The sequence below is a fragment of the Pseudopodoces humilis genome, chromosome 29, assembly GCF_049639895.1.
Source record: "Pseudopodoces humilis isolate 2021_Gansu_Grassland_sample_001 chromosome 29, ASM4963989v1, whole genome shotgun sequence".
NCBI lineage: Eukaryota > Metazoa > Chordata > Aves > Passeriformes > Paridae > Pseudopodoces > Pseudopodoces humilis.
The window spans coordinates 3,001,643-3,016,445 of record NC_142228.1 but is presented as its reverse complement, the minus strand read 5'-3'; the positions used below and the strand labels follow the sequence as shown (position 1 = coordinate 3,016,445).

The 14,803-nt window shown below is 65.2% G+C and overlaps 2 protein-coding genes across 2 annotated transcripts; one reads left to right on the top strand and one right to left on the bottom strand.

The window, feature by feature from the left end:
• Positions 1 to 208: 208 nt before the first annotated feature.
• CNTNAP1 (contactin associated protein 1) lies at positions 209 to 8,653 on the bottom strand. The gene is made up of 24 exons (XM_005531548.3): positions 8,533 to 8,653; positions 7,367 to 7,468; positions 7,000 to 7,193; positions 6,752 to 6,899; positions 6,368 to 6,571; positions 6,116 to 6,300; positions 5,885 to 6,028; positions 5,291 to 5,552; positions 5,063 to 5,212; positions 4,824 to 4,995; positions 4,642 to 4,748; positions 4,418 to 4,537; positions 4,087 to 4,290; positions 3,851 to 4,007; positions 3,580 to 3,707; positions 3,298 to 3,465; positions 3,003 to 3,221; positions 2,686 to 2,925; positions 2,374 to 2,610; positions 2,071 to 2,198; positions 1,867 to 1,960; positions 1,516 to 1,749; positions 1,346 to 1,393; positions 209 to 1,264 (listed from the first exon to the last, which is right to left on the bottom strand). Exons 1-24 carry the CDS (start codon positions 8,609 to 8,611, stop codon positions 1,074 to 1,076), a joined length of 3,915 nt encoding a protein of 1,304 aa, XP_005531605.2. The 5' UTR covers positions 8,612 to 8,653; the 3' UTR covers positions 209 to 1,073.
• A 2,056-nt stretch (positions 8,654 to 10,709) lies between these two features.
• On the top strand, positions 10,710 to 13,327 carry CCR10 (C-C motif chemokine receptor 10). The gene is made up of 2 exons (XM_005531547.3): positions 10,710 to 10,774; positions 11,714 to 13,327. Exons 1-2 carry the CDS (start codon positions 10,763 to 10,765, stop codon positions 12,794 to 12,796), a joined length of 1,095 nt encoding a protein of 364 aa, XP_005531604.2. The 5' UTR covers positions 10,710 to 10,762; the 3' UTR covers positions 12,797 to 13,327.
• The last annotated feature ends 1,476 nt before the right edge of the window (positions 13,328 to 14,803 follow it).

Sequence of the window (14,803 nt, the reverse complement as noted above, 5' to 3'; positions counted from 1 at the left end):
TGCGTGGGGGGGAGAGCAGGACATGATGTGTGTGTGCAGCAGCAGCTGCACTGCCTCTAGCCCTGGCTCGCTACACCCTGCATCTTGCTCCGGGACCAGGAATTGCTGTTGTCAATGTGGTGCCTCCCTTGGTGCAGGCTGAGCCTGGGTGGGAGGAGAGGATCTGCCCAGGCTGCCAAGGTGAAGGCTGGGGAGTGTCAAACGCCATCATTCTGCCTTTATTTGATTATCTTCACATCTCATTCAAAGGAACAGACTTTTTAAAAATAAAGTGCCCAGTGGAGCCAGGCCTTTGGGTAGATAAATGCATATCTGTAACATTGTCTTACCACAACACAGCAAGTGAACAGGAGCTTTCCCTGGGCTGGAGGTAATCAGCAGGACTGGCACTTCATACAGAGAAGTAGCAAACTACAGACCACGTACCACGACACGCGGGACGTCACGCCCGCGGGAGCTTCCGTTTGGTTTTTTATACAAACCCATAGAATAAAAAAACCAGAGTGTAGTAGAATATCCAGCAACAAAAATGGTAGAAAGGATCTGTACCTGATCTTATGAAAGCAGCATCTCAGCAAGGTGCGGTGGCGGCATGCGTGGCGCCGGTGTGGAGTATTGCTTGGCAGCCCGGCGGTGCGGGGCCGGTGCTCGTGGCTCTGCGTGGCGCTGGCGAAGCGAGCAAAGCAGCGGGTCATCTACGCGGGCAGCACTAACGGGCGGCAGCAGCCGGGTGCCCCCGGCCAGAGGGAGGGTGGGCGCCGGGCCTGGGGCTCCTCGGCAGAGGCCAGGCAGGATTTGGCAGCTGTAGAGGCAGCAGCCTGCCTCTGGCGTGGGGGCTGTCAGCGTGTCCGGGACGAGCGAGGCCGGGGCTCGGCAGATCGTGGCCGCGCTCCGGGGGCCGGTCGGTGGCGGCCGTGGGGAGGAGGTGGCGCTCGGTCCGGTCCGGTCCGGTCAGTCTGAAGGCGGGTGTTGGCAGTTCAGGTGTGCTCGGCCTTTTGGTCCCGCGATGCTCGCTCATTCCCGGGCGGCTCCCGGGGCTGCGGGGCTGTGAGCCCATCCCACCCCCAGCCCCGCTAGTCCCCTCTCGGCTCCTCCAGGATCTGGGGCAGGTTCTGTTCCTTGCGTGCTGACGGTGCTTTGGTGGCACTGCCGTAATCCTGGATGGCCTTGGGCTCGTTGGTGTGGTAAGAGCCCTTGTAGCGGTGGTGGTAGAAGTAGAGCAGCACCAGCAGCCCTGCCATTAGCAGGAGCAGGAAGATCACGACTGCGGGGAAGAGACAGCAGTGAGGGGCTGTGGAGAGGCCGCAGGGCAGTGCCAGTGTGGAATAGCAGAGGCTTCACTTACACCCTATGATGATCCCAATCCAGCCGTCGTCGTGCACGTGGGGGAACTCTGCAGAGACAGAGTCAGCAGCTGAGCCCAGGCTGCAGCAAGGTCTCACGCTGGAGCTTCCCTTCTGCAGCTGGTGCTTGACGAGGGCTCCATCCCCACCAGGGTCCCACCACAGCACCCACCTGTGGCCATGTACCAGGGGTCCATCTCAGGAGGGATCAGGATGGTGCTGAGGGGGAGCATTGAGGCACAGCTCGACTCCACCAGTTCCCCCCGGATGCTGTAGGGCCGCAGAGGACTGGTGGGGTGGAAGATGGCTTTGAGGGGCACGAGGGTGTTGAATTTCACCCCTGAGAGGCAGCCTGAGAAGCCGGGTGTGTTGTAGCGCTGGATCTCGGGGTCAATCACGCCGGTCTCTGTGGGGCCACAGAAGGAGATTACTCATCCCTCTCAGAGGGCAAGGGCCATGCTGTGCAGAGGAGACCCCGGAGACCCCAGCATGGGACCCCGTCTGAGGGCAGGACCCAGCTCACCCATCACACGACCCAGGTAGAGGTTTTTGGGTGAGTCCAGCTTGCTGTCCACAAAGAGGGAAAACTGCTGCTCCATTATGGGGAGATAGTCCACCTGGGAGGTAAATGCATAGCATCAGTGCCCACAGAGCCACCGTGCCCATGGGCCCTCCCAGCCTGACCTGAAGCCCCCAGTCCCCACTGGGAGGGCGCCCCAGCCCGAACCTGGGTGTACAGTGTGCGGTGCAGGCGGGTGATGTTGATACGGTGGGGCCGCCCGTCCGTCACTGGCTTGTTGGTGAGGGTGAAGACATAGGGGCTGGTGCCCAGCTGGTAGCGCAGCTGTAGGCTCCCTGTGAGCAGCACAGGCTGTCAACAGGGCTGGACCTCTCAGTGGGCACCTCCAGCCCGTCTATAGGGTTGGAAAGTGGCATCCAGAGAGAGGAGCATCCTGTGCAGCCTCAGCACCAGATAAGGGTCCCCATGCAGGCTCTGGGTGAGACCCAGAGGAGAGGGCCCTGCCCTCACCATCATCCTTGATGAGCACAGCCATATAGTCCTTGACGAAAGTGCTGACGTAGAGCAGCACGGCGGGTGCTGAGGTGGTGCTGAAGCTGAAGCTGACCTCCTCACTGGTGAGGTTGTAGCCAGGCAGGGGCTGCCAGGGGCTGCTCACAATGCTGGCGAACTCACGGGCGGCGTACAGCGACATGGGCAGGATGTTGTACCGCACCCAGGTGCCCTCCTCGAAGTAGCCACCGATGTCTGTGGGAGAGCCTACGGGGTGAGGGGAGCGCCGGCTCCTCGGTCCCTCCCACCCCGCTGAGCACAGCCACTCACCGTGGTTGCAGAAGGGCCCGCTGAAGGCGGAGATGCTGCAGTTGCAGGTGTAGTGGCTGTAGCGCTCGACGCAGAGCCCGCTGTTCTGGCAGGGCACCGGCGGGTCCTGGCAGTAGCCGGTGCAGTTGACCCGCACACCCTCCGTCTCGTTGGCTTTGCCCTCCAGGTTGAGCGTCACCCCGTTCATCCGCAGTGCCCGCAGGCACCCCAGGAACGGGCGCATCTTGTGCTCTGCTGCGCCTGCAGCGGGGCCAAGACTGAGTGCCCTCTGGCACGTGGGGACCCAGGGGTGCAGGGGCATGGCCAGGGGCTCTCACCAACGTAGAGGGGCCTGTCAAATTCCAGGCGGACGAAGCTCTGTGGGGGGAATGGCCGCACCACCCAGGGCAGCTTGTCCACCCGCAGCCGCGCCAGCTTGACGTTGAGCTCGGCCTTCACCTGGTGCCACTCATCGTCGTTCCAGGGTACCACCGACCGCACCGTCAGGTTCTCATCCCCATTCCCGATGTCAAATATAAATGCCACGTCCCTAGTGGCTGCAAGAACATGATGCTGAGAAGAGGCCCCAGTCCTTCTGCCCCCAAAAGCCTTGCACCCTCTGCCCCCCCGTACTGTTGAGCTCAATGCGGATGTAGTTTCGGTAGCCTGGGTTCTCCAGGAAGACTCCAGACTGGGCAGTGGTCTTGAAGTAGAAGGAGATGTCAAGGCTGTGGTTGGCCTGGAAGGTGGGGAAGATCAGGGCTGCACCCCTGTTGAAGGAGACGGTGTTCCAGGTGTTGCCTGTGGGGAGCAGGAGGGGCAGTGAGGGATGGGCAGGGTCCCTCCACGTGGGACACCACAGGCAGGTGTAGGCACTCTGCAGGCAGGGGATGTTCTGTGGGGCCGGTCACTTACGGTCTCCATAGCACCGTAGGGGCCCCAGAACGAACTGGGCTTCAGAGCCAGTGCGATTGGTGTCTCCAACTACGACCTGGGTGACGGGCAGGTGGTCCACAAAGGTCAGCAGACCCTTGTCTGTCCTCCTGCAAATGTGGGCGCATCAGAGGGGCCAAGAGGTGTTTCTGTCCCTTCGCCAGCCCACAGCCCTGTTACCCCCATCTGAGTGCCCCAGAGTCTGTGCCCCCCATGGCTGCAGCCTTCACCCCACAGCTCCTGTTCCCCTCACCAAATGGCATGGTCAGCATCACAGTTGCAGAAGTACTGGGGGTCAGCACAGTTCTTGTCCAGCCCGCAGGCGCAGCGCTGGATGCCCGGCTGCGAGCCCCCCCAGTAGTAGTGCCGCTCATCGTTCCGACCCATCCAGAAGCTGAAGGGCAGCCCGGCTGCAGGCACAGAGGAGGGTCAGGACACGGTTCTATGTCATGGCCCTGCAGCACAGCCCCCCTTTCTCCTGGCACTCACAGGGGGTGTTGAGCAGGCGGGAGTTGTAGCAGTGGAGCTCAATGCGCTGCTCGCAGTACTCAGAGGCATTGGCCAGGGCTGAGACCTCGGCCCAGGAGGCGTTCCAGTACTCCACGGCCCCCAGGTAGGGCTGGTCCACGCTGGAGCCCGTCACCCGCGTCGCGTAGTGACGGTTGTGCCGGATGATGGTCCACGCTCGGTCCTCTGCAGTGAAAGGGGAGCTTTAGGACTTGACCCCTAGGACACCCCTGCTCCCTGTATCCTGTTCCACCTCCTTACACAGGTAAGGACTGGTTCCCAGAGGTCCCCTCTGCCCTCCTGCTACCCCCACCTCGGATGTCACAGTACACCGTGAAGGGCTTGAGTGGCCCGCTGCCATCTGGGTCAATGGTGTAGTTGCCCGAGGTCTTCCCGCTGACCCGGTAAGCATCACAAGTTTCCTTGTAAAGGGCTGGAAGAGAAGAATGGGGTGGAAGTCAGTCAAGGGAGGCACCAGGCAGGAGTAGGGGCTGCAGGTGCCCCTGTTGTCCCTGACTCATGAGGCTCCAGACTCACATTTGTGGCAGGTCTCCCCCTTGTACCCCGTCAGGTCACAGATGCACATGAAGTCATCCCAGGATTGGATACAGCGGCTGTCATGCTCACACAGGTTTGGGGTGCACCTGAGGGCACAGAGGGATCCTGTCACAACCCCCAGTGCCACCCCTCCCAGGCAGCACCCTTGTCCCGGTCAATACCTGTCCGTGATCCCACAGACGTTGAAGAACACGTTGTGGTACTGTGCCAGCCGGTGCTGTGCCAGCAGCTCCACGTCCACGGGCTGCATGTCTACGTTCAGCATCTGCAGGCAGCCGTGGAAAGCCGTCTGGTTTGACCGGCAGCCAGTGACTGAGGCCGGCTTGGGGCAGCCTGCAAGACAGATCGGGGTGAGCAGCCCTCAGGCACCGACTGTCCCGGACCCCACCCTGCTGCCCACCTCCGAAGAAGTACTGGCTGCCAGTGCGCAGCTGGAAGGGGTGCGCCACCCGAAACTCGGCACCATCATCATCATCAATGGTCACCACAGCTGAGCCATCCCGGGCCACCAGGTGCACAGAGTGCCAGAAGCCATCATTCAGGCGATGCCCTGTGTGGAGAGGAAGGTGCGTGGTGACGCTTCACTGCCAGACTGACCCTCCAGCCCCATGCTGGCTCCCCAGCCCACCTGCAGCAAACTCCAGCTTCTTCTTGCCGGGCTGGGCGATGGAGACGTTGACCTGCCCCTCACTCAGCACCATCTCGAGGGAGCCCAGGCGGTCAGCAAAGCCGGTGTAGAGCAGGAGCCCAACGGTGTCCCAGGAGCGGAAGCGGAAGCTGACGGCCAGGCGGTTCCTCCGGGGGATCCCTGGCACCCGCACGTAGTTGTTGATGCCAGCGAAGGTGATGGGGGTGGTCAGCTGGTCCTGGCAGTAGTGGCCCACGTTGCCCTGGGAGTGACCATGGGAGGGGTGAGGAAGGGAATGTTCCCACAGAGGGGAGGCCCTCTCAACCCCGCAGTCCTGGCCTCAATCATGCCCAATTGATCCCAATGCCTGGCAGAGCCAGGCGGGAGCCCCAGGCCAGGGACAACCTTGCACGGTCAATCTGGCACCGCTTGGCTGAGCACAGCCGCTGCCCGGCCCCGCGTCACCCCGCAGCGGGCAGGGAGCCTCGCCCCAGGGAAGGGGTTACCCCACAGTGGGGATAAGGACACCCAGGAAAGAAGTCTCCCACAGCAAGGAGAGGACTCCCAAAGAAGGGGCCACCCCCCAGGCTGGACCTCAAAGCGAATGTTGGGCCGCCGGTGCCGGGCCAGCTCGGCGATGTTGACCCCATTGAACATGATGTTCTCCACACAGCCCCGGAAGTTTTGCCGGTAGGTGAGGTGCTGCTTGTCGTGGTCGATCACCCCTCCAAAGAATACCTGGGAGGCAGAGGGAGGGTGTCAGACCCTCTCTCTGGAGGACACCACAGATCGACATCCTGGCAGCCCCCGGCCCAGTGCACCCACCTCAGTTTCGAGGTCAAGCTGGTCGAAGGTGCCACGGCAGCGGAAGCGCTTGACCTCTCCGTCCAGCGTCAGGTTGACGTAGTGGCCAAGACGCTCAATGTGCAATGAGTGCCAGTGCTGGTCATCCAGGAGGCTGCCCACCGCCACCGTTGTGTGGCCCTCACTGGCGTGCAGTGGGCTGCTGCCTGGGGAGGACCAGCATCAGCTGGTGGCCCCCTGGCCCCACGCCCCTGGTCCCTGACCCCAGCTCACCTAAGCTGATGTGCAGGAGGAGCTGGGCCTGCTTGAGCTCCACTGTGATGTAGTCTCCCTGTGAGCCCTCCCCGTGCATCAGCACCCCATCCTGCTCCAGTGTCTTGAAGTTGAAGGAGATGTCATCCTCAAAGGTACTGACCCTCTTGGCTCGGAAGCGGTAGGAGATGGCATCGTCCCCATCAAAGTAGAGCACATGGGACCCTGGGGAGAGCAGAGCAGCCCCAACCATGTCACTGAGTGCAGCAGCAGGTGCCCTGGCACAGGCAACACCCCCTCTGCCATGGCTGTTTGGGCACAACCCCCTCTGAGAGAGTTTTCCAGGTGTGCCAGAGCCAGGATCCCGCCATGCAGGGCTGCTGGAGCCCCTGGCCAGCTACTCACGGTAGGGGCAGCCATAGAGGCCCAGGCGCAGTCCAATCTTCCCACGCGGGTTCCAGGCCACCGGAATGATGCGAATGTATCGTGCAAGGATGGGGTAATGCAGGTCATGCCGCACCACCCCGCTCTCATTCACGTTCCCAAAGAATGTCTGGGGATGAAGGGTCACTGTCAACACCTTGCTCCAGGCCAGGGGTCTCTATTCCCCTCAGAGGGCCCCCTCCCACGGGGTAGCCCGGGCTCCCCCCTACCCAGTTGCTGCCCTGCTGGAAGAAGGGTTTCCAGCTCGTAGGGTGGTCTCCATAGAGCACAATGTAGCGTGTGAGCCAGTCATAGGTGTTGAAGGTTCCCTGTGTGGCCACTGCGTTGATCCGGTGCTTTTGCATCAGGTCAATCTGGAGCCAGGGCTGCTTGTCCCGGGGGTCGGGGGACCAGCCGCTGGTGCCTGCGGGGGGAGAGCTCAGCGGCTCGGCTCCCGACTGAGCGGGAGCTGCTTGCTCGGCCCCACCACAGCACCTGACGGGACCCCTCAGCCCCACGAGAGGCAAAACCTGGCAAGGGACACCCCCTGCCCACCCCCCCTGCCCCGCCCGCATCCCAGTTCCGCGGGGGACTCACTGTGCAGACGGGCGAAGCTGGCCGAGTAGAAGATGTTGTATCTGGAGGAGGCACCGATGGAGTAGGAGTAAAGGGGTGCAACGAGCTCATCATAGCAGGGTCCTGAGGGGAGAATGGAGCTGGGAGCGGCCTCGGAGCACTGAGCTGGGCAGTGTCCCTGTGGGAGCTCCCCAGCCCTGCGGACCCTGAGGGCTCTGGGGACTCCGGCGGAGCGGCGGGCCCGCTTTGCTCTCCCCTCCCACTGCAGCGGAGCTGACACACCTCTGCGGGCCCCGGCGCCGGCACCAGCCGCCTCCGCACTGACGTGGGCGACGGGACCCCCCGTTCTGCCCCGCCCCGGCGGGGAACGATCCCTCGTGGGATCCCGGGGGATCCCGTGCAAACCTTCGCGGCACCGGCAAAAGACCCTCTGGAGGGGCCGGGGTCCCGAACCACTTTGATGGTCCCCTACCGGGTCGGACGGAGCCCGGGGAGCCCAGGAGCATCCGGAGCTCTCACTGTAGGAACCGTGCTGCATCAAGCCCCAGTCCACCGCCCCCCGACTCTACCATCCCCTGTACCACCGCCCCCCGCCTCGATGCCCCTTCGTCCCGGCCCCGAGGAAGGGGCTCTGGGAGCCGGCTCAAGGGGATGCGGGGAGCTGCCCGGTGCGACCGGAGCCTCGCCGATTCCCGATCCCGAGCGGCTGCCGCAGCCCCTGTATGGGCTCGGGCCCGGTGCAGCCCCGCGGCGGGGCCAGCTCGGCGGGTGGCGGAGCTGGCCGAGGTTCTGGCGGAGCCCGGCCGGTCCCACGGGGCGGCCCCGCTCTCCTCGGCATTCCGGGGCTTTCCGGATCCTCGGGGCGTCCCGGTTGCCCGGCTGTCCAGGGTCCCCAGAGGCGGCGGCCGGGCGCGGGGCCGGCGCCGGCGGGGGGGCTGCGGCGGGGCCGCCCCGGGCGGGGCGCGGTCGGGGGGAGAGCCCGGACGGCCGTGTCCGGCGGTGACCTTGGGAACGATGCGAACAGGGGCAGCGGAGGACACCGAGAGATGCCGGGGGATGCCCGGGGAAGAAGGGGGGATGCCCGAGAGAACGGAGGATGCGGGAACCGCTCGAGGATGCGGGGAGGGGGCGGCGGGCGCGGCCCCGCAGTGCGGAGCGCCCGCTCCCGGGACTGCGGCCCCACTTACGTGCGAGGCAACCGGGACCGGGGCGCAGGAAGCCGGCGCAGGCGGCGAGCAGGAGCCCGAGGAGACGGCGGGCGCCCATGCTGAGCGCCCCGAGCGCCCTCGGCGCCGCCGCCCCCGGTGCTGCAGCCGCGCGGCGGAGCGGGGCCGGCGGGGCCGCCCCCCGGGCGGGGGGGAAGCCGGGCCGGGCCGGACCGGGCGCGGCGCAGAGCCCCGGCCACCCCCGCCGCACCCGCCGCCGCGCCCCCGGGAGATGCTCCGCCCGGGAGCCCGATTTCCCCGCTCCTCGGCAACGGAGCTGCCCGCCGCCCCGGGCTGCACCGGGACACGGCTCCTGTGGTGGGGTACGGGGGCACGGTGAGGCTGTGCAGGAGCTCCCCGGGCACCCTCGGTCGGTTCCTAGGCGGTGCCTGGTCCTCGGCGCACCCCGAGCCCCCCCGCAGCAGATGTGCTGGCGGCGGGTTGTAATCAAGCCGTGGATTAAGGCCTGCAGGTCTCGGGGTCGCTGCTCTCTCCAGTGGTGCGGAAGAAGGGATTTAGTTTGTATCTGCTCTCAACCACCCCCAGACGTCCACAGAGGGGTTGGGGGGGCTGGCGCCTGCCTGCCCTACATACACCAACAGACCCGCCGTGCTCCGTGTCCCCTGGCCCCGCAGGAGCAGGAGACCTGCTTTCCCAGGGCCCTCGAGCAGTCCCGAAGGACGGGGATGCCCCAGCAGCTGCTGGGTCCAGGCTGGCTCCAAGTGTGGAGCAGGAGCACGGCCAGGCAGTGCCCGGTGGCTCTGGACCGGGCAGGATGTGCCGGGCCGGGCTGCCCCAGGCAGGGCAGCACAGCCAGCTGCGGGCAGCCGGTGCTAGACCTCCCCCTGCCCAGGCAGAGCCCAGACCACGGCTGGGGAGTGAGAGAGAATAGAAAGCCGCAGGTGCGGCAGAGATGTGGGACACCTGGCAGTGCACCAGGATTTCTGCTACCAGGAGCTGGAACCATATGCTGAGGACATTGGCACCTGCCCTCCTGTCCCCCAGACCCTGGCAGTGCCTGCAGGTCCATCCCCAGGAGAGGCACAGCCCACTTGCCCTTATCCTGACATCCTGGGGGGCTGCCTGCCCTGGCCACAGCCCCACGTCCTGACCCTGTGCTGGGTCAGATCTGTGACAGCCCCAACAGGGACATGTAGAATGGCTGTAGGGCCAGCATTGGCCCCAGGACCTTCCTGCCCCTTTCCCCCAAGATGCAGGGGGCAGGAAAGCACCCCCAGAGCCAGCACAGGGCTGAGATCTGCAGTTAGACCTGCACTGCAGAAAGGGGAAGAGAAGAGCCCTGGGGACCCTCTGGAGACTGGGAGCACCTGTCTTCATCCAGGGTGAAGCAGCTCCACAGCCCCAGAGCGAGCATCCAGGATCTTGTCTGGAGGCAGCAGGAGGGCCGAGGGCACAGTGGAGATAAACCACGGCAAAGACAGCTGTAGCTGGGAGAAAGGGGGATTGAGGGATTATGGCCAGGAGCCCATTTAAGCTAGGGATCAATTTTCTGCCCCCCAGGGAGAGGAAAGTGGGGCCTCTACCCCACAGGAACTAATCTGCTTTTTAATGAGGAACTGGGAATTTTGTTGTCAACAACCAGCAACACGCATGCCCGGTGCTGCAGGGATGCATCGCCAGGTTGGGACCCCTGGGTGAGTGCTATGCCCTGCATCAGCAGCCACCCCAGCTTCTGGAAACACCGTGTTTACCATCAGGAAAAGATGATCCTAGACCAAGCAGTGCTCTGCCGATCCTGCTGGAGGATCATCCTGCCTGTCCCTAGCTCAGCACCAGCCAACAACAGCCCCCACTTCATTCATTGGCTCCATTCCCTCTGTCCTGCAGGAGCCAACAATAGCCCTGGGGTGGGCTGGGGGTTCCTGCTTGTGCTGGATGCCCTTGGGCAGACCCTGCTCCCCTGGCTGGGTGCTCCTGGGTTTGACCTGCACACCTGCATGACAGAGACTGAGCAGTCTCTATTCTATTTCTGTCCTGAGCATGCAGATGTAAAAGACGCACCAAGTTAAAGGTTCAGGACTGGCTCCAAAGTGGGGTCACACCTGCCACCTTGCCTTCCTCCCCAGGGCTGGGCCTGTGTTCTGTTCCATTCTCGGTATCGAGAGCAGCACGTGGTCAAACCACAGGTTACAGAGTGCTGAGACACCAAGAGCTTCAGACCCACCGGCCAGGGAAAAGGCTCTGCTGTGCAATGACGGAGCAGGTGAGGGGGCAGCAGGGTGAGGGGTTTGCTTGGGAGCCAGGCAGAACCCCCCCCCATCACTGGCTTTCCTTAGTTTTTTTTAGGTAGTTTTCTTGTGAGCCCTGTGGGTTTAGACTGAAAGGCAAAACCCTGGGGAATCAGGGCAGTGCCTGGTGCTCCAGGCCCCTGGGGCTAGAGGAGCTGCTGGAGAATCAACCTGCCCTGGCATTGGCTTCTGATCCCACCTGTGGCCTCAGAGCAATTGAGGGGCTGAAGCTCAGTTGCCTGGGCTCGCTGACAGGGGCCAGAGTGAAATTGCTGTTGTGAGGTTACTGTGAGTCAGAGTGTCAGATCCTGATCTCCAGGTAAGTGGGGTCCCAGTTGCAGCACTGTCCTGCTGCCCCAGAGCAGGGCTGAGCAGCTGGGAGGTGGGAGCACTATGCTCAGCTGCCTGCAACCTGTGTGAGGCAGGAGCTCCCTATCTGGGAGCAGGACCAGGCAGTGCAAGGCTGTGCCCACACTGGGGTCTCCAGGGTGGTGCATGGGGGCTTTGGGCACCTGGGGATGCTGGTGTGGATCCCCAAGACTCAATAGCCCAGGGCAGCTAGGGCCATAAGCCTATGGGTGTTGAGCCCCAGAGCAGTTCCTCAGGTGCAGGGTTAGTTCGTGGGACACAGTGCTGTGCTCGGGATGCCATGGCTGGGGTCATGTCCCTCCGCCAGCTCTGCATTGCAGACGGCTGCTGGGGAAGCGTGGTCACTCTTGCAATGACTGAGCACGCTGCTGCGGGGTGTGAGACGGAAACAAACTCCGCGCGTGGGGCCAGGGACCGGGGGCTGCGGCACACCCGGGCTCCCGGTGGTGAGGCTGGGTGGAGAAGGGCTGCCTTGGGTGTGGTTCTGCACCTCGTGGCCGGGCCACGACTGCCGAGCCCTCCTCACTCAGCCTCCCTGTGCACAGGTAACTTCCAGCCCCGTCTCAACAGAGCTGATGGCCACCACTGACTTCTACCCCTGGGAGGAGGGGTACTCGGGCGAGTCCGGCATGTTGCCTGAGCTCTGTGAGAAGCAGGCAGTACAGGGCTTCGCCCGCACCTTCCAGCCTGCCGTCTACCTGCTGCTCTCACTGCTGGGCACAGTGGGGAACGGGCTGGTGCTGCTCACACACACCCGCTACCGCCAGGTACACAGTGTCACCGATGTCTGCCTCCTGCACCTCGCTCTGTCTGACCTCCTGCTGCTCCTGACGCTGCCCTTCGCCAGCACCGACACGCTGCAGGGCTGGTCCCCAGGCACAGCCGCCTGCAAGGCGCTGCAGGGTCTCTACGCCCTCAACTTCTACAGCGGCTTCTTCTTCCTCACCTGCATCAGCGTGGATCGCTATGTGGCCATTGTGCGGGTGCCGGCTGCCTGCCGCCTGCGCCCACGAGCTCGCCGCCACGGCTGGCTGACGGCAGGGCTGGCCTGGCTGCTGGCCCTGCTGCTAGCCCTGCCCCAGTTCATCTACAGCCAGGCAGAGCAGCACCAGGATCTCCGGCTCTGTCGTGTCGTCTTCCCCCGTGGAGTCTCACGGGCAGCCCGGGGAGCCACCAACCTGGTGCAGGTGGTGCTTGGTTTCCTGGTGCCCTTCCTGGTGATGGCGAGCTGCTACGCAGCCGTGGCACGGACACTGCTGGCGGCCCGCGGTGCCCAGCCCCACCGGGCGCTGCGAGTGCTGCTGGCCCTCGTGCTGGTGTTCGTGGCCCTGCAGCTGCCCCACAGCCTGATGGTGCTGCTGGACGCGGCCGAGCTGCTGGCCAGCTGGGAGATGAGCTGCGCCCAGAGCCGCCGCAAGGACCTGGCGCTGCTGGTCACCGGCGGGCTGGCGTACCTGCGCTGCTGCCTCAACCCCCTGCTCTACGCCTTCCTCGGCCAGCGCTTCCGCCGGGAGCTGTGGCTGCTCGCCAGCGACGCCGGCTGTGTGGGGTCCCTCGACCCGCCCTGCTCCGGCTGCCCCAGTCCCCGGCGGCGGACATCGCTCTCCAGCTGCCTGGACGTGGTGTAGGAGCACAGCGGCCGGGGCGGGGAGCAGCGGGGTTCGGTCCCGCCGCGACTGCCCGGGGACAGCCCCGTCCTGCACGGACCTGCCCCGGGGAGCAGCTGGGCACGGGCAGCACCGGACAATCCGCACGGCACCCGCACACGCCCGGGCAGAGGGAAGAGCAGCCGCGCAGCGCCTGCATGCCCTGCCAGTGCCTTCACTGCCCGGCGACACGCCGGGCTGCGGTCTCCGCAATGTCGCGCGTGTTTCGGGGCCACCCCGCAATGTCGCGCGCGTCGCGGGCCGTGCGATGTTTCACATGCTCTGGGGGTCCGGGCGGTGCCGGCGAGCCGGGTCGGTGGGTGCAACACTGGGGCCAGGCAGGCAGCTGGTTCCCACTCTCACAATAAACCCCGAACGAGTCCCGGTGGGCGAGCGCAGTCTCCGCGGGGGCCGACGCTGCCCTGGGCGGGTTTTGTGGGGCCGGGGGCGGCTCCTTGGCCACCGGCACTGGCGGGCGATGCCTGCAGGAGGCAGCAGAACCTCGCGTTTCCTGGCCGCCCTCTGCTCGTCCCCGCCGCTGCAGGGACAGGGAGCCCCCGGACAGGGAACAGCAGAGTCCCCCCCGGATAAACCGTCCGTGGGTCCTGCACCCCAGGGCGGGGTCAGAGGGACGTTTGTCTCCCCTCCTTACTCCCCCCACCAGTTCCTCTGCCGCGGCACATCCCGGCCCGGGGGCTCTCCAGCACCTGGGCGCTGCGCTGGGGCTGGCCCGGCCCGGACACGTGGCGACCAACACATGACCACGGGCTAGGACCCGGCGAGCGACACATGTCGCATGGGCTGGCACATGGTGCCGGGGCCGGGCAGTGTCGCACTCACCAGGCCAGAGCCGGGAGCAGGACTGGGCTTGGCTGGGGTGCAGCTGCTCATGGAGCAGAGCTGGGCATGCAGAGAAGCACCTCCCGGTCCTGCCGGGGCTGGAGGCACTTCCTGCTCACCCCCTGCTCTGTTTGGGATTAGCCCAGGGCTCGAGTGGAAGAAGCCATTCCAGAAGCTTCACCTACTGCTGGGCCAGAAACAGGTTACTGCTGGCTCAGCAGCCTCAGAGGCGAGCTGATGTGCCTCTGTGCCCCACAGCCCTCGGTGGGACCAAGAGCCAGATTCGGGCAGCTCTTGGCCAGACAGCACAGCTGCCCTCCCAGCCTGTGGTCTCGGGTGGTCCTGCTCCAGTCCTCCGCTGCCCCCATAGCTGGTGGGCTCTGCTCGATGCCCGTGACTGCCCTGGCTGCACAGCCGGCCCACACCAGGGGCTCAGCCCCAAGCAGAATCCAGAGCAGGCTGCGTGGGAGGGGAGCTGGCAGCCGGAGCTTCCTGCCTGCGCGTCCCAGCACCCAAGCTCACAGGGACGGCGGTGACCCAACAGCTGCAGCAAAGCCAGAGCCTTAACTCCTGGGGCTTCGGGAGTGGGGCCAGGGCCTGGACGCTGCCACGGCACCCATGGTTTGAAGGTGCCGTAGATCCTCTGCCACTGGGCAGAGCCTGGGGCTGAGCTGCGCCACAGCTGTGGCACTGGGCGTGACCCCACCATGAACGCCTTCAACCAGCTCCTCTGTGGAAAGGCGCTACGACGGCCTGTAGGACAAGCCTGCCTGGGCACGGTGCCCTCCTGCCCACGGTGCCCTCCTGCCCGAGCACAGAGCCCACGGTGCTGCCCACCGGCACAACCTTGGCACCGCAGCGGGCTGAGTCGCCATGCTGGGACGGGCGCCAGTGTTGCGGCACGCAGGAGCCAGGGCAGCGCCTGATGCGGGTGCCGCGGGGCAGGGCAGGGGCCCGTGCCCGGGTCCGGTGCCCACACCGGCTGCAGGCGGTGCTCAGTGACGGTGCCCCGTCAGGAGCCGAGGGCGGCCGCTGCCCCCCGCCGGCGGTGGCGCCGGGAGCACCGGCCCCCCGGCAGCCCGGCCCGCGCTGCCCCCGCCCCGCAGCTGACGCAGCGGCGGCCCCGCCGCCCCGGGCAGCAGCTCCGCC

Excerpts from the sequence above, each read along its gene's own strand:
- CNTNAP1 (XM_005531548.3), bottom strand. The coding sequence starts at position 8,611 with ATGGGCGCCCGCCGTCTCCTCGGGCTCCTGCTCGCCGCCTGCGCCGGC. Across the intron at positions 4,008-4,086 it reads CCGCCTGCTCAACACCCCCT|CCGGGCTGCCCTTCAGCTTC; the intron begins GTGAGTGCCAGG and ends CTGTGCCTGCAG. Across the intron at positions 3,222-3,297 it reads CATCCGCATTGAGCTCAACA|CCACTAGGGACGTGGCATTT; the intron begins GTACGGGGGGGC and ends ATGTTCTTGCAG.